The 24,071-nt window shown below is 45.9% G+C and overlaps 1 protein-coding gene across 2 annotated transcripts in view; it reads right to left on the bottom strand.

The window, feature by feature from the left end:
• Positions 1–564: 564 nt before the first annotated feature.
• The window catches only part of ptenb (phosphatase and tensin homolog B), a 246,300-nt gene continuing 222,793 nt past the window's right edge, over positions 565–24,071 (bottom strand). For both annotated transcript variants that reach the window (XM_072478959.1, XM_072478961.1), the window contains one exon: positions 565–4,161. In XM_072478959.1, the coding sequence (XP_072335060.1) occupies positions 3,973–4,161 (189 nt within the window). In that variant the 3' untranslated portion in view covers positions 565–3,972. The remainder of the gene's footprint in view (positions 4,162–24,071) is intronic.

Below are 24,071 nucleotides of genomic sequence, written 5' to 3'. Positions count from 1 at the left end.
GACAAGAGGAAGGATTGAGGAATGTCAGAACGCTTCACACAAAGAACAACTGGTACATTGAATAGTCATCCACATTAGAAAAAGAATGTAAAACCTTGGAGATGGTCAATGGCGGTTGGATGTAAGAAAATACATTTTCCTGGATGGGTAAACTATCAAGAACCAAAAGAACATTACAATATTTATTTTCTGTGGTAAAATTAATGGGGGAGGGGCCACTGGAGTGGATGTAAAGGTGAAAATACTGATCCTTTTAAGGTAGTTATGCCAGTTGCACCACTCACGGGTCTTTTTACTTACAACTGCCATATTACCGAATAAATAATTGTTGTATCATATTATGACCATCAGATCGTCTCAATCAAAACAGTGGATACTTAGATTCCTTGTACATAAAAGATATAAAAAAGTCTTAAGATACAGTACATAAGACATATTATACTTTTTTTTCTCCACAAAAAATTACATTGTTTTAGCCAAAAGACCGGATTATGAAGGCAAATATAACCATTCAAGATGGAAAACTTGAGGTTAAATACTATGACCACTGCACAATGACAAGAATGAGACTTTAATCTTTAATCAGTTTAAAGTGGAGTTTATAACAGTAAGATAAAGGGTAGTTAACAAACAACACATACAATAACAAATGGACATTGGATTTTATCAGCATCAATAATCTGTACAATTTACATTTGTTGGTTTACTTTTTGTGTATTCTCAGTGCATAGCATTACACACAGAGCAAATAGCTGCACAGCACAATAGTATTTTTAACAGGCTGAAATGGAAAAGGCTGTTTTACAGGCTGAAAATATATTTTTGTATACATATTCTATATGAAACAAAATCCAAATTTGAACAGGCAGAGCAGCAGGCAGCTTTGTCCTACACTGCAGTGAAGCCCCTTTATAGTGCACAGTTCCACCTTTTCCATCTGCATGCATGATGACAGAATTTTGAACAGTATTTTAAGTAAACAAGAGGCACTTTGTGGCAACCACAGGCTTTGTTAAACATATTGCACAAATCTGGTATTACTAATGACATGGACTCTCACACTGGCACCTCATGAATATTTTAAAGCTGAAACTTGGATATTTGATGCTGCCTGTGAAATCCATTCAGCCCATATCTTGTGCCACAGTGCAGGACCCCTGAGGCCACCCATGCAACTGCCCTTTGTGATTTACTGTGGCAAATATAATTCGGTGGGGCTACAGATGACTAAGGATGGCCAAGTAATTTCCTTTACAGTGATGCTGTCAACAAACAATTTCGGACATTAAGCTGCTGCACATCCAAAGAATTTTTTATTAAGCGTATAGTCTGGAAACTCAAGAGAGATAACCTACAGAATGTATTTACCAGACTAATTATGAATACTGTCATAAATAAAAAAAAAGAGACTGGACAACTTTTTCAGTCAAAGTAACGCATGTTTGGCTCTACAGGGATGGTATCAATACAAGAATATGAAAACATAGTATTACCATCTTTCCCACCTTCAGCATGCAAGGCCTTTAGAAGGTTTGGAAAAGTTGTTTATGGACCCCAATACACCCTCAATTTTCAACAGAAAATGAAAAAAACTCTTACAGTGCAAAAGCCCGGTACAATATGCAGCTGCTCTTACTCCGGCTCCTTAACGTTCCAAGTAACACAGAAAATTTTATTTTCAGTGTTCTGAAGATGAAAGGGCCGTCTCTTTGCCCCCTAATGTTAAAGGGAAAATAAAGCTGTATAAATACTTTGCCTGAAACCAGGCTAAGTATTTCCAAGGCATGTAAGGCAGGAAAAATTTCCTTCACTTGTTTTTGTGCACCTTTTACAAACTGGCTTTTATTGCCTGTTCCTGGTTGTCAAAATTTCCTTTTATTAGCAATATAAAAAGATATAGTGGTAAACGTCTTTATGAAAGATGATATACATAAGGAAACTCTTCAAAGTGGCATGTCTCAAATGTTCAGTTGTGATCAACAGAAGTGAAGGGATTTTGAAAGGGGGGGGGGAAGAAAATCAATAAAAAAGTAAAAGGAACGTTCCATCAATAAAAGAAAACTGTCAACAGAAGTTTGTAATTTGATCGATAAACCTATATTCCTTCCCTCTTGAGCTACATTTGTCCATTTTTCTTTCACTGCACAACTCATGCTCTTCACATTAGCTTTTGGACAGTTTTAAAGCGCCACTACAAAGAAAGATTTAAAAGATTCATGGTTTATAGCAAGAACAGACACCAGAACTGAAACATCTAGACACTAACCAACACTAAATGTTTTGGGAAGTTACATCCAGCCTAAGTTGGATGTAATGTTTGTAATTGTAGTTGTCCATCACCAAATGGCCAAGCATATTAAATTTAGTGCTGAAGTAAAGAAAATAATAGATACAATTTAATGCAATAACCCTCCAACAAAATACAGTTTCCCCATCTATAACAGTCTACTTTTCCCTCTTGAATGAGGACACAAAGGGACTCTCACAACATACTTTTACCATGTCTGTGTAACTCCATTTGGCTGGGCCCCATGGGAGTATGCAGTTCTATTTTTTTTACAATTACAGGAAATGACGACGACTACAGGTTTAACACATTAACCAACAGAGCACAACAGACTTCATTTCATGCTGTTACAGATGAGTAACGTATACACAGCTTCCTAGATATGAATACAAAACCTCTTATTTTTCATGTAAAATCTTGTGCATACTGCGACCTTTTGTCAAAACCTGTTTATGCTGTTGAAACATCAGTTGCAACAGTTTTCCCTGTTTACTTGCACATAACACAGATTATGCATGTAACACACGTCACCTAAACATGCTGCATACTCCCAATCCAAATTTTCCCTTCTAGGTATCATGTGCATCTTGCCAACAGAAATAAAACAGCTAGTACTACATAAACGTAATGAGGGTAATTTATATAGATACTGACTTAAAGTCCAAAACAGTACTAACAAAAGAGTGATCAACTTCAAGCACTGGCCTTGGTTACACAGGACATAGTGGAGCAGCACCAATTAAAATAATTCTAGCTAACTTATTAAATCATTGTAAAATTCTCCTTTTTACATTAACTGTCATAACTTTGAGCGGGCATGCTGCCACATTTATAAGATTAAGCCATTATTACCAAGGGACTCCAGCTTGTAACATCCCCTAAGAAAAGGAAGGAAAAAACTTGAAAATCTTCCCGACGTGGACTCCACATTCGGAACATCTGTGGACCAGTAAGTTGTTTTTATTTTATCTGAGGTTCAAGCCTCCTCCCAGAAAGAATTCCTCAATCCAGCTGCCTTTTCTAGCACCAGTGTGCTTTGAAAGCACAAAAAGCAAGCAGCAGTAGCAGCAGATTGCACAATCTCCAAGGTTTTAATGCCTAACAGAAAGGTGCAATGAGCTGTTGGTGGTACTGGAACCAGAGTATGGATTTTTTTTTCCTTTCTGTGCATCCTCTCTAATCCCTTTTCCCGAAACATGCATTTTATGCAAACCTTTTCACAAATCCTCAGAGCTGATAACAGACTGGTCTGTTGTTAGATGGATTTAAAGGGGCAGGGCACAAACCCTTTGTATAGGTAAGTTAGCACCTACTGTTGGCAACATAACACAAAAGGAAAAAATTTCCTACGTACACACCAGACCTGTCTCCACTCTTTATAAAACTGGAATTAAATGGGAAAGTGCCTCTTTTTCCTGATTGCGATTGTATGTGCCTTTTGACACACAAAAATGTATACATATAACATATCTACGCAATCTCTTTTCATTGGACAACAGTGTCAAAACCTTGCGGATGTATGTATGGGGCTAAACAACATTGGTCAGGAAAAGATCATTGTTCCTATAATTGGTGTAGCATTTTACTTGACACATTGTCCTATTGCCATTAAAAAAGGTACTTGCTTTCAGTTTATTCAAGTCGTTTCCTTTTTCTCGCAGTTTTAATTTTCCCATAAAAATATTTCAGACTTTCGTTATCTGCGTATGCTGATCTTCATCAAAAGGTTCATTCTCTGGGTCAGAGTCAGTGGTGTCTGAGTATCTATAGTCCTCTGGTTCATTATCACTAACATCTGGCGTTACTGTGGTTGAACTATTGCCCATGGGATGTTGTTGTCGTTCCTCTACCGTTTTTGTGAATAACAGCTTCACCTGTACAGTAAAAGGTACAAAATAATTACATTTCAGGTATATCACATCAATGTTCAGCATTTTCGTGAATTTCAGAAGCTACTTCTAACAAAGACACTGTCCTCTTTGGTATAATGAGTCTTCCTACAAATCTATAATAAACTTGTGCTACTGTAATCCTCTATTTTAGACAGGAAGATCAAAAGTGATGTTTGAGTGACAGAATGTACCCTTGAAGCTTGAACTTGAATAAATTTTCAATCTGGTATCACAACTGTAAAACTATGATACTGAGACTTCATAATTGTACACTCCACACATTGAAATTAAATCACAGGGGTACACAATCTGTACAAATCCAGGAACCCTGGTGTAAGCTGTTTTGTCCTAGTTGTTAGGTCAGGTAAGGATAAGAAACAATTATTATCTGAATTAACCACAGAAAACTGATAACAACTAAATGTCAACTGGGTACAGTAGTAAATGCACATACAGTTCTATCAGACATGGCTTATATTATTGTGACAGTGTTTAAGCAGAACAGTGCGGTGGAACATATTTGTAAATGAGTAGCCCAGTGGGTGGTACTGGACTAACAATCCAGAGGTTGAAAATCCCTCCCTGCTGTAAAGAAAATCTGGTGATTTACATGCTATCACCGGGAAATGACCATGAGAATTGATTTTATATCACAGAAACGCAATTGCCATCCTCACTTGGTCTGGCCTGTATGTGGTTTCAGTTGCACACCATGTGGTTGACTCAAGGTATTAGAGCACACAGGGACGGGCAATAAATACACTCCAAACAAGAAATGAAAAAAAAATGATTGTGCTGTCAATTTCATACATAGAATTACTGCCTAGTTAATCCACAGAAACATTCCATTTGTCCAATATCAATGTTTTGTGTCCTCCAGTGAAATTATGTTTTCCACCTTGCCTGGATACAGCGGCATTGCTTTCTGCCACTGTCTGAATTAAGCCTCCCCTTAAATGGACCAATGCTACTTATTTCAGCAGCTCCATCTGGCAGCATGTTGCACATTCTGACCATTCTCTGAAATGAAATTCCTCAGTTAACCTGATTGTGGCCAACATATTTACAGCCCAGATAAAAGCAAATTACTGCAGATGTTGGAATCGGAAAGAAAAACCGAAACGCTGGACAATCCTCAGCAAGTCTGACAGCATCTGTGGAGAGAGAACGGAGTTAACAGGAGCGACCTAACCAAAATAAAACAGAGTATGTTCTGGGTAGGATCGTTCCCAGCGCTTGTAGTGGCAGGAAAGACCCCGCTATCTAACGGCACTCGGTCTTGTTTTCGCGTCCTGGCGGGAACTGCCCGCGAGGCCGAACTTAGCATCAATTCCAGCACTGAGGAGCGGAGATCCTCAGTGCAGGAAGAGATCAGGACACCATTATTAAATTCACCCCAATCTGTTGACCTCCCGATGCAATCTCTGGAGTTCCCTGCCACCCCAACTCACCTATAATGGGGTCCTTGAGCCTCCCCCACCCCCGCATCCCAACATATGCCGGCAGGGCACCCCCGGGCCCGAGACCATGCGGGGGAAAAAGACAGCTTGGCACCTTAGCACTGCCAGCCTGTGTCCAGTTGCAGCTCCTGTTAGACTGCTTGACGGCTCTGGAGCTGCGGATGGATTCACTTTGGAGCAGCCGCGATGCTGAGGACGTCGTGGATAGCACGTTTAGCGAGTTGGTCACACCGCAGGTGAAAGGTACTGAAGGAGATAGAAAATGGGTGATCAAAAGACAGAGCAAGAGTAGGAAGGCAGTGCAGGTGTCCTCTGCGGCCATCTCCCTGCAAAACAGATTTACCGCTTTGGATACTGTTGAGGGAGATGGCTCACCAGGTTCATGGCACCATGGCTGGCTCTGCTGCGTAGCTGGGCAGGAAGAAGAATGGCAGGGCTATAGTGATAGGGGACTCAATTGTAAGGGGAATAGACACGCGGTTCTGCGGACGCAATCGAGACTCCAGGATGGTATGTTGCCTCCCTGGTGCAAGGGTCAAGGATGTCTCGGAGCGGTTGCAGGACATTCTGGAGAGGGTGAACAGCCAGCTGTCGTGGTGCACATAGGCACCAACGATATAGGTATAAAACGGGATGAGGTCCGACAAGCTGAATTTAGGGAGTTAGGAGTTAAACTAAAAAGTAGGACCTCAAAGGTAGTAATCTCAGGATTGCTACCAGTGCCACGAGCTAGTCAGAGTAGGAATGTCAGGACAGATAGGATGAATGCGTGGCTCGAGAGATGGTGCAAGAGGGAGGGGTTCAAATTCCTGGGACATTGGAACCGGTTCTGGGGGAGGTGGGACCAGTACAAACCGGACGGTCTGCACCTGGGCAGGACTGGAACCGATGTCCTAGGGGGGGGGTGTTTGCTAGAGATGTTGGGGAGAGTTTAAACTAACATGGCAGGGGGATGGGAACCAATGCAGGAAGTTGGAAGGTAGTAAAACAGGGACAGAAACAAAAGGCAGTAAGGGGGAAAGTGTAAGGCAGAGAAGCCATAGTCAAAAATCAAAAAGGGCGACAGTACAAGGTACAGTGACTGAGGGGAGCTCAGTGAACAGGACCAGGAATACTAAAAGGAATAAAACGGGAAGTGAAAACATTAATGGTAAGCGGCGCGGCAGGTTGTTACATGAAGATATGGGTTCAACGACAAGGAAAATTAGGAGAAAGGTTAAGAGGAAATATAACTTAGGAGAGGTTACTGATGTGTTAAGATTCAGAACAGAGGTAAAAAAAAAAGCCAACATAAGTGTACTTTACCTGAATGCTCGTAGTATTCTGAATAAGGTAAATGAGTTGATGGCGCAAATCATTGTGAATGACTATGATTTAGTGGCCATTACTGAAACTTGGTTAAAGGATGGTCACGACTGGGAGTTAAATATCCGAGGGTATCAAACTATTCGGAAGGACAGAGTGGATGGTAAGGGATGTGGTGTAGCTCTGATATTTAAGGATGACATCCGGGCAACAGTAAGGGATGATATCGGTGCTATGGAGGATAAGGTTGAATCCATTTGGGTGGAAATCAGGAATAGTAAGGCGAAAAAGTCACTGATAGGAGTAGTCTATAGGCCACCAAATAGTAACATTATGGGGGGGCAGGCAACAAAAAAGAAATAACTGATGCATGTAGAAATGGTACAGCAGTTATCACGGGGGATTTTAATCTACATGTCGATTGGTTTCACCAGGTCGGTCAAGGCAGCCTTGAGGAGGAGTTTATAGAATGTATCCGCGATAGTTTCCCAGTACAGTATGTAATGGAACCTACGAGGGAACAAGCGGTCCTGGATCTGGTCCTGTGTAATGAGACAGGATTGATTCAGGATCTCATAGTTAGGGATCCTCTCGGAAGGAGCGATCACAATATGGTGGAATTTAAAATACAGATGGAGGGTGAGAAGGTAAAATCAAGCACTAGTGTTTTGTGCTTAAACAAAGGCGATTACAATGGGATGAGAGAAGAACTAGCTAAGGTAGACTGGGAGCAAAGACTTTGTGGTGAAACAGTTGAGGACCAGTGGGGAATCTTCCAAGTGATTTTTCACAGTGCTCAACAAAGGTTTATACCAACAAAAAGGAAGGACGGTAAAAAGAGGGAAAATCGACCGTGGATATCTAAGGAAATAAGGGAGAGTATCAAATTGAAGGAAAAAACATACAAAGTAGCAAAGATCAGTGGGAGACTAGAGGACTGGGAAATCTTTAGGGGGCAACAGAAAGCTACTAAAAAAGCTATAAAGAGTAAGATAGATTATGAGAGTAAACTTGCTCAGAATATAAAAACAGATAGTAAAAGTTTCTACAAATATATAAAACAAAAAAGAGTGGCTAAGGTAAATATTGGTCCTTTAGAGGATGAGAAGGGAGATTTAATAATGGGAGATGAGGAAATGGCTGAGGAACTGAACAGGTTTTTTGGGTCGGTCTTCACAGTGGAAGACACAAATAACATGCCAGTGACTGATGAAAATGAGGCTATGACAGGTGAGGACCTGGAGAGGATTGTTATCACCAAGGAGGTAGTGATGGGCAAGCTAATGGGGCTAAAGGTAGACAAATCTCCTGGACCTGATGGAATGCATCCCAGAGTGCTAAAAGAGATGGCTAGGGAAATTGCAAATGCACTAGTGATAATTTACCAAAATTCACTAGACTCTGGGGTGGTCCCGGCGGATTGGAAATTAGCAAACATGACACCACTGTTTTAAAAAGGAGGTAGGCAGTAAGCGGGTAATTATAGGCCAGTGAGCTTAACTTCAGTAGTAGGGAAGATGCTGGAATCTATCATCAAGGAAGAAATAGCGAGGCATCTGGATGGAAATTGTCCCATTGGGCAGACGCAGCATGGGTTCATAAAGGGCAGGTCGTGCCTAACTAATTTAGTGGAATTTTCTGAGGACATTAACAGTGCGGTAGATAACGGGGAGCCAATGGATGTGGTATATTTGGATTTCCAGAAAGCCTTTGACAAGGTGCCACACAAAAGGTTACTGCATAAGATAAAGATGCATGGCATTAAGGGGAAAGTAGTAGCATGGATAGAGGATTGGTTAATTAATAGAAAGCAAAGAGTGGGGATTAATGGGTGTTTCTCTGGTTGGCAATCAGTAGCTAGTAGTGTGCCTCAGGGATCAGTGTTGGGCCCACAACTGTTCACAATTTACATAGATGATTTGGAGTTGGGGACCAAGGGCAATGTGTCCAGGTTTGCAGACAACACGAAGATAAGTGGTAAAGCAAAAAGTGCAGAGGATATTGGAAGTCTGCAGAGGGATTTGGATAGGCTAAGTGAATGGGCTAGGGTCTGGCAGATGGAATACAATGTTGACAAATGTGAGATTATCCATTTTGGTAGGAATAACAGCAAAAGGGATTATTATTTTCATGATAAAATATTAAAACATGCTGCTGTGCAGAGAGACCTTGGTGTGCTAGCGCATGAGTCGCAAAAAGTTGGTTTACAGGTGCAACAGGTGATTAAGAAGGCAAATGGAATGTTGTCCTTCATTGCTAGAGGGATGGAGTTTAAGACTAGGGAGGTTATGCTCCAATTGTATAAGGTGTTAGTGAGGGCACACCTGGAGTAGTGTGTTCAGTTTTGGTCTCCTTACTTGAGAAAGGACGTACTGGCACTGGAGGGTGTGCAGAAGAGATTCACTAGGTTAATCCCAGAGCTGAAGGGGTTGGATTACGAGGAGAGGTTGAGTAGACTGGGACTGAACTCGTTGGAATTTAGAAGGATGAGGGGGGATCTTATAGAAACATATAAGATTATGAAGGGAATAGATAGGATAGATGCGGGCAGGTTGTTTCCACTGGCGGGTGAAAGCAGAACTAGGGGGCATAGCCTCAAAATAAGGGGAAGTAGATTTAGGACTGAGTTTAGGATCCTTCATTAAATGTTTTTAAGATAAAGATAGATAGTTTTTTGAAGAATAAAGGGATTAAGGGTTATGGTGTTCGGGCCGGAAAGTGGAGCTGAGTCCACAAAAGATCAGCCATGATCTCATTGAATGGTGGAGCAGGGTCGAGGGGCCAGATGGGCTACTCCTGCTCCTAGTTCTTATGTTCTTTGGGGTTAAGGACAACATACTGAGGAGGTGGCTAATGATGTCTGTGCAGAGACAACAGAGTGCAGCTGAAATAAGGTACAATGAGGTTCATGTTGAACTCGCACTTTGGTGGAACAGACCATTGGGATCTTGAAGAGGTGGTTCTGGTGCGTGGACAGGTCTGGTGGAGCCCTGTAATACAATCTACTGTGGACGTCATGCATTGTGGTCACTTGCTGCGCCTTTCAGAACCTGGCACTACAAGAGGGAAGGAACTGCCTGAGGAGGAGATGGAGGAGTGCCATGTTTTCTCTGCTGAGGAAGATGTGAAAGGTGATTAGGCTGAGGAGGTCCTCAAGGGAGAGGATGACGGCAATGAAGCGATGGCGATTTCCAGGTGAGGCAAACAAGCTCATTGCTGCTAGATTCATGGAGTGTAATGAGGAATTCCAGTGAGGACATTCCATTATCTTCACATGGCTTCTCTGACCATTGCTTTTCCATCTGACTGATGGAAGGGCATATGCATTGTCATGGGGACGCAGAAGTTGCGCATAGTCCACACATTGCAGGAGGATGGCGACAACTTGTAGTGGGACAGTGTATAGATCATCATAGAGCTTCTGTCAATGTCTGACTCATGTCTGGCTGATGGCAGCTCGTTTGTTCTCAATGACTAATTAATCTTTATTAGTGTCACAAGTCGGCTTACATTAACACTGCAATAAAGTTACTGTGAAAATCCCCTAGTCACCACACTACGGCACCTGTTTTGGTACACTGAGGGAGAATTCTGAATGTCCAATTCACCTAACAAGCAAATCTTTTGCGACTTGTGGGAGGAAACTGGAGTGGACTAATGTCATCCTTTGTGAGCTTTACCCTCGAGTTTCAGTTGTCACCAGAGGCTGATGCATGTGCGATAAGGGGGACAGTCGCAGCTGAAAGGTGTAGAGAATACACATTGACAATGACTTCAATGAGTGACGTTAGCCCTTCACATTGTGGGAGACATCCTCATTCCCTACGAGAAACAGGCATGATTGATGTGTTCAGTTACTGTGAACCATTTCCGGGAGTGGGAGAGAGAGAGGGAGCCGGAGTGCAGCTTGTGAAGCAGTTAAGTGTATAAACTTACCCCCAGGTTCCGGCGGCCTTCATTTCCGGGAGCGGGAGAGAGAGAGGGAGCCGGAGTGCAGCTTGTGAAGCAGGTAAGTGTTTAAACTTACCTGCAGGTTCCAGCGGCCTTCATTTCCGGGAGAGGGAGCCGGTGTGCCGCTTGGGAATCAGGTAAGTGTTTAAACTTACGCCCAGGTACCAGCCGCCTTCATTTCCGGGAGCGGGAGAGAGCTAGAGAGGGAGCCGGAGTGCAGTTTGTGAAGCAGATAAGTGTTTAAACTTACCTGCAGGTTCCAGCGGCCTTCATTTCCGGGAGCGGGAGAGAGGGAGCCGGTGTGCCGCTTGGGAATCAGGTAAGTGTTTAAACTTACCCCCAGGTTCCAGCGGCCTTTATTTCCGGGAGCGGGAGAGAGCTAGAGAGGGAGCCGGAGTGCAGTTTGTGAAGCAGGTAAGTGTTTAAACTTACCTGCAGGTTCCAGCGGCCTTCATTTCCGGGAGCGGGAGAGAGGGAGCCGGTGTGCCGCTTGGGAATCAGGTAAGTGTTTAAACTTACCCCCAGGTACCAGCGGCCTTCATTTCCGGGAGAGAGAGAGAGGGAGCCGGTGTGCAGCTTGGGAATCAGGTAAGTGTTTAAACTTACCCCCAGGTTCCAGCGGCCTTCATTTCCGGGAGAGAGAGAGGGAACCTGAGCGCAGCTTGGGAATCAGGTAGGTTCTTTATATAGGTTGTGTGGTTGCTAGGAGGAAGCAGTCAGTAGAGGGATCCCCAGTGGTCATTCCCCTGAATAACAAGTATACCGCTTTGGATACTGTTGGGGGGAATGACTTATCAGGGATAAGCCATGGGGTACAGGTCTCTGGCATAGAGTCTGTCCCTGTTGCTCAGAAGGGAAGGGGGGAGAGGAGTAGAGCATTAGTCATTGGTGACTCTATAGTTAGGGGGATAGATAGGAGATTCTGTGGGAACGGGGGAGACCCGCGATTGGTGTGTTGCCAGGGTCCGCGATGTCTCAGATCGTGTTTTCGGGATCCTTAAGGGGGAAGGGGAGCAGCCCCAAGTCGTGGTCCACATAGGCACCAACGGCATAGGTAGGAAAAGGGAGAAGGATGTAAGGCAGGAATTCAGGGAGCTAGGGTGGAAACTTAGATCTAGGACAAACAGAGTTATTATCTCTGGGTTGTTACCCGTGCCAGTGAGACGAGGAATAGGGAGAGAGAGCAGTTGAACACGTGGCTACAGGGATGGTGCAGGAGGGAGGGTTTCAGATACCTGGATAATTGGGGCTCATTCTGGGGTAGGTGGGACCTCTACAAACGGGATGGTCTACACCTGGACCAGAGGGGTACTAATATCCTGGGGGGGAAATTTGCTAATGCTCTTCGGGAGGGTTTAATCTAGTTCAGCAGGGGTCTGGGAACCTGAATTGTAGCTCCAGTATACAGGAGGTTGAGAGTAGTGAGGTCACGAATAAGGTTTCAAAGTTGCAGGAGTGTGCCGGCAGGCAGGAAAGTGGTTTAAAGTATGTCTACTTTAATGCCAGGTGCATCCGAAATAAGGTGGGTGAACTTGTGGCATGGGTTGGTACCTGGGACTTCGATGTTGTGGCCATTTCGGAGACATGGATAGAGCAGAGGTGGTATGGGCTGAGGTCAGAAACAGGAAAGGAGAGGTCACCCTGCTGGGAGTTTTCTATAGGCCTCCAAAAAGTTCCAGAGATGTGGAGGAAAGGATTGCAAAGTTGATTCTGGATAGGAGCGAAAGTAACAGGGTAGTTGTTATGAGGGACTTTAACTTTCCAAATATTGACTGGAAACGCTATAGTTCGAGCACGTTAGATGGGTCCGTTTTTGTCCAATGTGTGCAGGAGGGTTTCCTGACACAGTATGTAGATAGGCCAATGAGAGGCGAGGCCATATTGGATTTGGTACTAGGAAATGAACCTGGACAGGTGTTAGATTAGGAGGTAGGTGAGCACTTTGGTGATAGTGACCACAATTCGATTACGTTTACTTTAGTGATGGAAAAGGATAGGTATATACCGCAGGGCAAGAGTTATAGCTGGGGGAAAGGCAATTATGATGCGATAAGGCAAGGCTTAGGATGCATAGGATGGGGAGGGAAACTGCAGGGTATGGGCACAACTGAAATGTGGAGCTGGTTCAAGGAACAGCTACTGCGTGTCCTTGATAAGTATGTCCCTGTCAGGCAGGGTGGAAGTAGTTGAGCGAGGGAACCATGGTTTACTAAAGTAGTTGAATCACTTGTTAAGAGGAAGAAGGAGGCTTATGTAAAGATGAGACGTGACGGTATCAGTTAAGGCGCTCGAGAGTTACAAGTTAGCTAGGAAGGACCTAAAGAGAGAGCTAAGAAGAGCCAGGAGGGGACATGAGAAGTCTTTGGCAAGTAGGATCAAGGATAACCCTAAAGCTTTCTATAGATATGTCAGGAATAAAGAATGACTCGGGTAAGTGTGGGGCCAGTCAAGGACAGTAGTGGGAAGTTGTGCGTGGAGTCCTAGGAGATAGAAGAGATGCTAAATGAATATTTTTCGTCAGTACTCACACAGGAAAAAGACAATGTTGCCGAGGAGAATACTGAGATACAGACTACTCGACTAGAAGGGCTTGAGGTTCTTAAGGGGGAGGTGTTAGCAATTCTGGAAAGTGTGAAAATAGATAAGACCCCGGGACCTGATGGGATTTACCCTAGGATTCTCTGGGAAGCTAGGGAGGAGATTGCTGAGCCTTTGGCTTTGATCTTTATGTCGTCATTGTCTACAGGAATAGTGCCAGAAGACTGGAGGATAGCAAATGTTGTCCCCTTGTTCAAGAAGGGCAGTAGAGACAACCCCGGTAACTATAGACTAGTGAGCCTTACTTCTGTTGTGAGCAAAGTCTTGGAAAGGTTGATAAGAGATAGGATATACAATCATCTGGAAAGGAATAATTTAATTAGAGATAGTCAACACGGTTTTGTGAAGGGTAGGTCGTGCCTCACAAACCTTATTGAGTTCTTTGAGAAGGTGACCAAATGAGGGTAAAGAAGTTGATGTGGTGTATATGGATTTCAGTAAAGCGTTTGATAAGGTTCCCCACGGCAGGCTATTGCAGAAAATACAGAACAAAGTCTTACAACACCAGGTTAAAGTCCAACAGGTTTGTTTCGATGTCACTAGCTTTCGGAGCACTGCTCCTTCCTCAGGTTCACCTGTGTGATGTGCTCACCAGATTGTGACCCCGAGGCTGCTCTCTCTGCGCTGGTGGAGGGTGCGGGTGATGGTTCTTCAATGTCAGGGCTCTCAATTCCTCTTCCGCACTGCTCTCAGTGCTAGAGTTGAGGACTTGGCTAGGCTGCTTCCCTGATGTGCGTGCGAAGAAAGGAGAGGTGATTAAAGCAATGCAGAGGCCTTCAGAAACAGGAGACATGTCACAGCATTGCTGTCTCGTGGATGATGGCAATGCTGGACCCTCACTTGGCTTACAGCCAATGACCTCGCCATCAATGCAGTAACAGTCAGCTGGACAGATCTGTCCTCAATGTCCATTAAGACCTTCGGTTCTGGCATCCCTCTGCCTGTCTGGGATCTCTCCCTCTTTTTGTGAGCCAACCTTTCCTGCTTGAATTCAGATGGAGAGAGTGTAAGCAGGATGTGTGCCAGGGTAGATGATAAAGATGCCTGGCATTTGTGGATGGTGAGTGGAACCAGCGAAGCGCTGAGGACATGCAAGTTGATGAAGGTGTGTGGGTGACCGAGTGGTGGTGTCCCTTCAGCTGGCAGTGAATGAGACCTTTGTGAATGTGTAGTGGGTGTGTGCGAGTTGAGCATGATGAGAAGAGTGACTTATGCTGGTAGAACAGTGGAGATAATTCTTCCTCTTCCTGCACTGGATGCAGTCTGTTCTGCAGGGTGTTAGTGTTGACCACCACCTCACATGCGGAGTTGGTGACCTTGCTGGCTGGTTTTCTTCCTGTGCGTGGGTAGAGCACATCATGCCGGGTTTCTACGGCACCCAGGAGTCTCTCCAGGAAGGTATCTGAGAACTTGGGGGCGGACTTCTTGGCTGCCATCACTTCAGGATGAAGTCTGGTGTACGCTGCGGCGGCCATTAAAAGTGATGCCCCGATGATTTCAGCGCTGAGATGATGGCGGGGTGGGTGAATCAGAGGCCACCCCATTAATACTGAAGTGGACGATAATATCTTGCAAGCACCACGTGCGGGAAAAACCACCACTGCTATCGGCAGGCTCAACGCCACTTTTCCAGCCTGCCGTTAGCCTTTGCCGATTTCTGGGAAAATCTCGTTCTTTATGGAACTAAACGGAAAAACATGGGGCTGGATTCTCCGTTTGGGAGACGAAGACCCCACGCCGGTGTGAAAACGGTGTTTTACGCCAAGAAAACTGGTGCAAAATGGCCAACAATTCCCTGCTCCGGGGAGGGGCACCCAGCTCTAGCTGCCGATATGGCCCGGAGTACTGCCGGGTCCATGGCCGTGCATGCGCACGGCGGTGGCCTGCAGCGGACCTAGACTGCAAAAATAGTACCCCTCTTCGGCCTCTCGCGTGCCCCGAAGCACTCCCCGCCCCCCACTCTCCCACAATGCCACCAACCCCGAATAAAGCCCCCCTGCCCGCGGATCAGCCCTCCCCCGACTGAGTCCGCAAACGCTACGCTGATTTCAGTATGGGTGAGAACACAGGTGTCCCACGCCGTCGGGAACTCGGCCGGTCGGGGACAGAGCATCGCAGGATCGGCCTCAGCCAATGTAAGGGAGGCCGTGGTTACGGCGTGCGGCATTCTCAGCCCCCTCGGCAAACGCGATTTCAGCATTGGGGATCAGAGAATCCAGCCCATGTCATTTGTTTATTTCTTGGGTATTGAATTTAAGAAACGTCTGTGACCTTTCTCACTCTTTGAATGCAACAAATCTTCACTACGAAGATTCTGAACAGTAGAGAAAATAACTTGGGACACTGACTGCTTTGTACCAACAAAATAAGACAAATGGCCTTCCCATATCTTCTTTACATAAGGGCTTAATTCTGAACAACAGCTCAGTTCATAACCAGCGAAGAAAGAGACCAAGTTGAAATGCAATAGATGAACTCAAATGCAATTGGGTACTAGGTCATAAAAAGAACTGTATGGAAGGTGAATTTCCCAGAGAAATACTGAACTGCACAAATGAGGCAATTAAAGCTCTTCCTCATTCAATCAGTCACAACATTCAAGTGAATTAAATCAAAATTGATATGAACATCGAGAAATGATGGGGCAGTGATTGAAATTACGGCAGCAATAACGCAATCAACTTGGAATTGGCAGACTAAGTACAAAATACACTAGAATGGCTCAATTTTTCTCCATGAGAATCTGGATCAGTTACAATATCAAAATGAAATCACAAATCAATTCTCCAATGGGCTTATCTAAGATGATATCACCAGAAAAACAAATGATCCCTTGAAATAGAGAGATCAATTGTAGTTCCTTGATGACCCTGTGGAAAAGTGAACTATTAGGTGCCATACATAGTGGCATGGTCCGAGGTGAATCACAGATCTGTGCTGAGTTTCCAGATTTTAGCCATGCCACCCCACATTGCAACTTGTATCAATACTCTTGGCCAGAGAGGGAACATTTCCTGATTTTTCTATGTATTGATGTTATGGAGAAAAATCGATAGCAGCTAGGTCATCTTTCATTTCCTATCCTCGCTTAATTTTCCAGACCAGGCAACATCCTGGTAAACCTCCTCTGCATTCTCTCCAAAGCCTCCATATCCTTCTTGTAGTGTGACGACCAGAATTGTGCTCAATATTCCAAGTGCAGCCTTACCAAGATTCTGTACAACTGCAGCATGACTTGCCAGTTTTTATACTCGGTGCCCTGTCCAATGAAGGCAAGCATTTCATGGGCTTTCTTGACTACCTTGTCCACTTGTGTTGCCACCTTCAAAGATCTGTGGACCTGCACGCCCAGATCTCTCTGACTTTCTCTATTCCTAAGAGTTTTGCCATTTATGGTATATTTCCCCTCTACATTAGACCTACCAAAACGCATTTCCTCACATTTGTCCGAATTAAACTCCATTTGCCATTTCTCGGCCCAAGTCTCCAACCTACCTATGCCCTGCTTATTCTCTGACAATCCTCAACACTATCTGCCACTCCATCAACCTTGGTGTCATCTGTGAACTTACTAATAAGACCAGCTACATTTTCCTCCAAATCGTTTATGTATACTACAAACAGAGGCCCAGCACAGATCCCTGTGGTACACCACTAGTCACAACCTTCCATTCAGAAAAACACCCTTCTACTGCTACCCTTTGCCTCTGTGACCGAGCCAGTTCTGTATCCAGCTTACCACCTCACCTCTGATCTTGTGACTTCACCTTTTGCACCAGTCTGCCATGAGACACTTTGTCAAAGGCTTTACTGAAATTCATGTAAACAACATCCACCGCCCTCCCCTCATCAATCTTCTTTGTGACCTCGATCAAGCTAGTGATGCATGACCACCCCTTCACAAACCCATGCTGTCTATCGCTAATGAGTCCATTTGTTTCCAAATGGGTATAAATCCTGTCCCTGAGAATTTTCTCCAATAATTTACCTACTACCGACGCGAGGCTCACCGGCCTATAGTTTCCTGGAATATCCCTGCTACCTTTCTTAAACAGAGATATCACATTAGCTATTCTCCAGTCCTCTGGAATCTCACCTGTAGCCAATGAGGATACAAAGATGCCAGTCAAGGACCCATTACTTTCCTCCCTTGCTTTCCTCAGTATTTTGGTGTAAATCCCATCAGGCCCAGGAGACTTATCTACCTTAATATCTTTTATAAGTCCCAATACCTCCTCCTTTTCAATGTCAACATAATCCAGACTGTCCACACACCCTACCCAAGAATCATCTTCCACAAAAGTCCTTTTCTTTGGTGAACACTGATACAAAGTACTTATTTAATACCTCACCAATTTCCTCTTGCTCAACACATAGATTCCCCCACTGTCCTTAAGTGGTCCAATCTTTCCCTAACCACCCTCTTGCATTTTACATATGAATAAAAAGCTTTGGGATTCACCATAATCCTACTTGCCAAGAACTTTTTATGACCCCTACTAGCCCTCCTAATTTCCCGCTTAAGTACCCTCCTACTTTCTTTATACACCTCAAGGGTTTTGACTGTCCCCACCCTTGACCGTACAAAAGCCTCCTTTTACATTTTGACGAGGTTCACAATATCCCTCGTTATCCAGGGCTCCCTAAGCTTCCCATACTTATCCTTTGTTCTCTCTGGAACGTGACTTTCTTGAATCCTAACTAGGATTAACATCTGTTGCTCTCTAGTTCCACTGCACTAATTATATTTTAAGTTAGACAAATCAAAAATCCTGGATCTCAGAAAAGATAGTGGCTTAACAACTTAGTGGGTGGAAGGTGCCAAAAATCTGAATACAGGTGAGAATTTTCCACCACCCAATACCAGTTCCTAATCATGTTCAATCAGAAAAAACACGAGTCTTTTGAAAGTAGAATTATTTGGCTTACATCGATGATTGACAGCACTTCGAGCTTAATATTTGTGAGCCCCCCCACTCCCCGGCAATGCAATGTGACATGGAATATAATAGGCAGTCATTTTAAACTTCAATTCCAAAAGCTCCAGTCCATCAGATTTCCATAGCATTCCCACAGTAAAGAAGGAGGCCATTTGGCCTATCGAATTTGCAATGACCCTCTGAAAAAGCATCCCATCTAGCCCCACTCCTATCCCTGTAACCCCACCTATCCTGCACATCTTTGGACTGTGTGAGGAAACTGAAGCACCTGGAAGGAACCCACACAGACACACTGAGAACATGCATACTCAACACAGAGAGTCCTAATGTCAGATTGGAAACCAGGTCCGTGGCGCTGTGAAGCAGCCATGCTAACTTTGACCACAGTGTGTGCAGTTCTAACGGGTCATTCTGGATATCTATTACTTGGTTTAGCCTTTTTAGCTAGGCGCAGTTCAGTGCAGCAATGAAACATCAGCATTTATTGCAATTGGTTAGTGGAAGTAAGCCTTGTGGACAGTATTTCGTGGATGAAAGCTTAGTATTTGGATTTATGGGACTTAGTTGATTGTACTTTCATGTTTTAAAGGCTAATTTGTGCAGCTTGTTTATTGTACTTTCATGTTTTAAATGCTAATTTATACAGCTTTATTGGAATTACCTCGGTGTAATCATAGAAAAGCCCGAAATGGAGTTCCGGTGATGGGGATGTGCTGACTGGACGCACGAATGGTGGCTCTCCTCCTGGAAACCTGAAATAAGGCATTTTTAGTCCAAAAATAGACCTCTAAACCCAGGGAAAAAAAGCCTCCTCATCCCCCACCCTCCTCCATCACCACCACAAAGAATGAGGAATGCCAGGCGACAGCCTGAGCAGAAAAGACAGCAGAATCAGTAAAAGTCTGGAGAGGATGATTGATGGTGAACATACCAGGTGACGAGAAACCGGCCACACCCAAACAGAATGGGCCGCCAGGACATATGCCGGGCTACCTCCCAATAAATGAATGGAGGGACCTCCTAACACAGGAGCTCCAAGTCCTCAAAGACTCCATCAAGCTTGAAATGTTGGTGATGGTGAAAGTGGCGGTAGCAGAGGCGCTGGTCCCCATTTAAGCAGCATTGGAAAAGATGGAGCGAAGTCTGGAGACACAGGAGGCGACGATCAGCGAGCTGGAGAACGCCGTGACCGATCAGAGTGACTGGACCGCCTCATTGGAGACAGAGATGGTAAGGTTGGCTGCAACACAAGGGGCGCTAATGGGGAAGGTCAAAGGCCAAGAGAACCGACCTTGCCTCCAAAACCTCCACATTGTGGGCCTACTGGAGGAACCCTATGCAATAGGTGGCACAGATGCTGGGCAAACCTGTTGGAGGGGAAAGCTTGCCCAAGTCCCCAGAAATGGACATAGACCACAGGTCACTCCGGCCAAAGGCCAAGACCAGGAAGCAGCCGTGGGCCATCATCACAAAACTGTACCAAGATCGCGAAAGATCCTGAATTGGGCAACGCATACACGGTCCTGTAAGTGGGAGGGACACTCGATACTTGTGTACCGAACATTGGGGCAAGCCTGGCGAAGTGCCGGACAGCATGTAACACAGCCAAAGCAGCACTTTACAAGAAAATGTGCGGTTCGGTATGCAGTACCGAATGTGCGGTTCGGTGTGGGCGCACGGTAGCATAGTGGTTAGCACAGTTGCTAACTGTGGGAGAGGCGATCACTAGCGGATGAGCGGCACAACTCCCAACCAATGCCTGACAGTAGGGGGGAAGCCCGCTGGGGTATGGGGGAAGATGTGAGGGGCGGGGTAGAAGGCTGTCTGCAACAGATCGCACATGGCGACAATGGAAACAAGTGCATCTCAAACATCCATCTTAGAGGATCCCTGCGCAAAGGAAAACCCCGGAGTGCAGGGGCACAGCCACGTGGCATACACAATGATAGTGGCCATCTTGGTTGGCCCCCAAGCAAAGGGAAACCCTGGAGTGCAGGGGTGCATCCACAAGGTAAATAGGGTTGACACAGCAGGAGGGGGGGCAGGTGGCTACTGAAACACCCCGTCAGAATAATTACCTGGAACGGCAGGGGATTTAACGGCACGGTGAAAAGATCCAGAGTGTTCGCTCATCTGAGAGCCCACATAGTCTTCCTCCAGGAGACCCACCGGGGAGATGGACCGGCTGCGGGTAAGAGAGAGCTGGGTGGGACAGACTTAACAATCGTGCTACAGGACAAGGTCTCAGGAAGTGGCCATACTGCTCAATAAGAGGATAGCTTTTACAGCGTTGAGGACGGTTACAGACCAATTTACCTTGTGGACCAAGGGGGACAGCATGTCATGGTTACTGATGTCTTAGAAGGGACACTAGTGGTCCTGCGGGAAATGTTCGCAGACTCACTACGAGGCACCCTGCCACCAAGCATCAATATTGCTGATACCCAAAAAGTACAAAGATCTGACTGAGTGCGGGTTCTACAGGCCCATCTTGCTACTCAACGGAGACGCAAAGATCCTGGCGAAGGCTGTGGCAAGGGAAGGGGGCTGGGAAGCTGCATGCCAGAGGTAGTCGTGGAGGTCCAGACAGGCTTTGGCAAGGGCAGGCAGCTAACATGTATTGAATTTGATAATGACCGCATCCGGGGAGAGAACACCAAAAGTGATCATCTCCTTAAATGAAAAAAAGGCCTTCGACAGAGTGGAATGGAAGTACCTTATCGAGGTACTGAAATGGTTTGGGTTCGGATCAGGGTTCAGTTCCTGGGTGAAACTACTGTACAGTACCCCCATGACGAGAGTACAAACCCCACCAGCGTTAAATACTTCTGGCTGCACAGAGGCACGAGACAGGGATGCCCGCTATCGATGCTGCTATTTGCTCTGGCAATCAAGGCACTGGTGATCACCCTCGCGAATAGGTGGAGAGGTATTCAAAGGGCGGACAGAGAGGATACCAGACCATCATGAAAGTGATATTGAAACTCCTAAAGGAGTTTGGAGCCTTCTCACGTTACAAGCTGAATCTGAGCAAATCTTCCCTCTGCAAGGGGGACTGCCGTTCAAGCAAGCCCAGACCAAATTCCACCACCTGGGATCCAAATAGCCCAAGACTGGACACGGATCCACAGATGGAATCGGACAAGGTGGGGCCCACTCCCACTCGTAGACGATCAAAATGAACATACTGCCCAGGCTCCTCTTCAAATCCCTCCCGATCTACATACCTAAAGCCTTTTACAACGCGGTCAACAAACTAATCATGCCGTTTTTGTGTGTGTGTGGAGGGGAAAGAACCCAAGGATCCAAAAGAAGTGCTACAGAAAGAAAAGTATTATGGTAGGCTTGGCCCTCCTGAACCTACAGTCCTATCACTGGACGGCCACCCCAGAAAGAGTGCGGATGGGTGAAGGAAGCAGAGGCAGGCCGAGTGGGTGAAGATGGAGGGGAGGACTTCCGGTGGCGGGAGTAAGTCGCATACTTGGTGGCTCCCGCTCTGGCCGGACTTTTGGATTTTTTTCCCTGACTTTTTCGTGGCTTTGAGTTCTGATTTTGAAAGTGCGGGCATTTAAGCACTGGATCCACACAGTGGTGCATGGAACGGAGAACCCCAAGGGATCGTAAGGGAAGAAATAGAAAGATAAGCAAGGGCTGGGTAGAAGTGGCTGCTGAAGCTAACATGGCCGAGGTTCGGACCCCTGCTGTGATGGCCCAGCCATCGATGGAGGAGCTGATGCAGGTCATCCAAGAGGGCTTCTCCAGACAGAAACGAGATTGTCTCGACTCAATAAAGGAGTCGGTCGATCGGATGGAACGTAGGCTGGATGCCCAGGATCGGACGATCCAGAAGTTGGAGAAAACGCTGGCGGATCAGGGGAAGCACCAAATGGTGGAGCTGGAGGTGGGGATGCTGAAGGATCAGCAGAAAAGGCTGTTAGAAAAGATGGAAGAGCTGGAGAACTTAAGAATTGTCGGTCTCACTGAAGGGGCGGATTCTGGCACTTTTGTAGTAAATATGTTCCAGAAGATTCTGGGGGAGGGGGCTTTTCCCCGACCATTGGAGGTGGACAGGGCGATGGCGAGGAAGCCACGGCTGGGGGACCCCAAGTGCGATGGTGGTTCGGTTCCACAGATTTTTGGATAAAGAATGTGTCCTCCAGTGGGCCAAACGTACCAGGAGCTGAAAGCAGTCATATTGCGTATCTATCAGGACCTGAGTGTGGAAGTGGCCAGAAGGAGGGCAGGCTTCAGGCAAGTGAAGGAGATCCTGTTCAAGAAGAAAGTGAAGTTCTGGCTCCTCTACCCGGCGTGCCTCTGGGTCACTTGCCAAGAAGGGTCTGGCGCAGAACTGATAACTTTTTGGACTTAAGCGGCGGTATTTTTCCCTTTTTTAGAACGATGTATATATGGCTTGATTGTTGCCTTTTTTTTGTCTTTGAAGTTTGGGTGAAGATGGGGGGAGGGAAAAGAGTAAAAGATATTCAGTTTTTGTTGGGTTTTTCGGTGTTTTGATGGGGATGGTTGGTGGGGGCTTAATTTTGTATTACTTTTAAATTGTATTATAGAGGGGTTTTCTTGTGGGGGTCTCTGTCTCTCTTGGGCTGTCTCTTATGGTAATTAGGAGATTGTTTGGTTTGATGTGGGAAGCGGTTTCGATGGGCGGAGGGGGAGGGGAGTAGGGAACAATTGGTGGGAGACTTTGTGGTGCTGGAGGCGAGGGTCACCAAGCTAGCTGGGTGAGCTAGTCAACGGAAACACAGCGGGGGGGGGGGTGTATTGGTTCAATACAGGGCAGGGTTATAGGGTGATGTTGCTTTGGGGGGGGGGGGCAGTGGAGTTACTTTGCTGACGAGGGAGATTCCTGGGTTCATGGACGGAGAGGGGGTCGGGGGTGAGAGCTACCTGAAGGCGGGCAGATGGCGGCGCATGGGCGGGCCAAGAAAGGGGGATGGCTGATCACATGGAACGTTAGAGGGCTGAATGGGCTGGTCAAGAGGGCCCGTGTGTTCGCGCACCCGAGGGCTCTGAAGGCGGACGTGGTGATGTTGCAGGAGGCATACCTGAAAGTGGCGGATCAAGTTAGGCTGAGGAAGGGCTGGGTCAGTCAGGTCTTCCATTCGGGGCTGGATACCAAGACAAGAGGGCTGGCGATTTTGATTAATAAGCGGGTGGAATTCCAGGCGGGCAGTATAGTTTCGGATGGGGGGGGGGGGGGGGCAATTATGTTATGGTGAGCGGGAAGCTAGAGGGGAGGAAGGTGGTATTGGTTAATGTCCATGCGCAGAACTGGGACGATTTTGAATTCATCAAGAGGGTGCTGGGGAAGATACCGGATCTGGACTTGCACAAGCTGGTGATGGGAGGGGATTTTAATACGGTTGTCGACCCCGGCCTGGTTCGGTCGTGCTCGAAAACGGGGAGGGTGCCAGCGATGGCAAAGGAGCCGGAGCCGATAGGGTTCATGGAGCGGGGGGGGGGGGAATCGACACATGGAGGTTTAGGCAGCCGACGGCTAGGGAGTTTTCTTTCTACTCGCATGTACATAAAGTGTATTCCCGGATCGACTTTTTCATTTTGAGTAGGGATCTGCTGGCGGGGGTGGTGGACATGGGGTACTCAGCCATCACTATTTTGGACA

The sequence above is a fragment of the Scyliorhinus torazame genome, chromosome 16 (assembly GCF_047496885.1).
Source record: "Scyliorhinus torazame isolate Kashiwa2021f chromosome 16, sScyTor2.1, whole genome shotgun sequence".
NCBI lineage: Eukaryota > Metazoa > Chordata > Chondrichthyes > Carcharhiniformes > Scyliorhinidae > Scyliorhinus > Scyliorhinus torazame.
The sequence above is the reverse complement of the archived record's forward strand: the minus strand, read 5'-3'. Positions and strand labels throughout refer to the sequence as shown.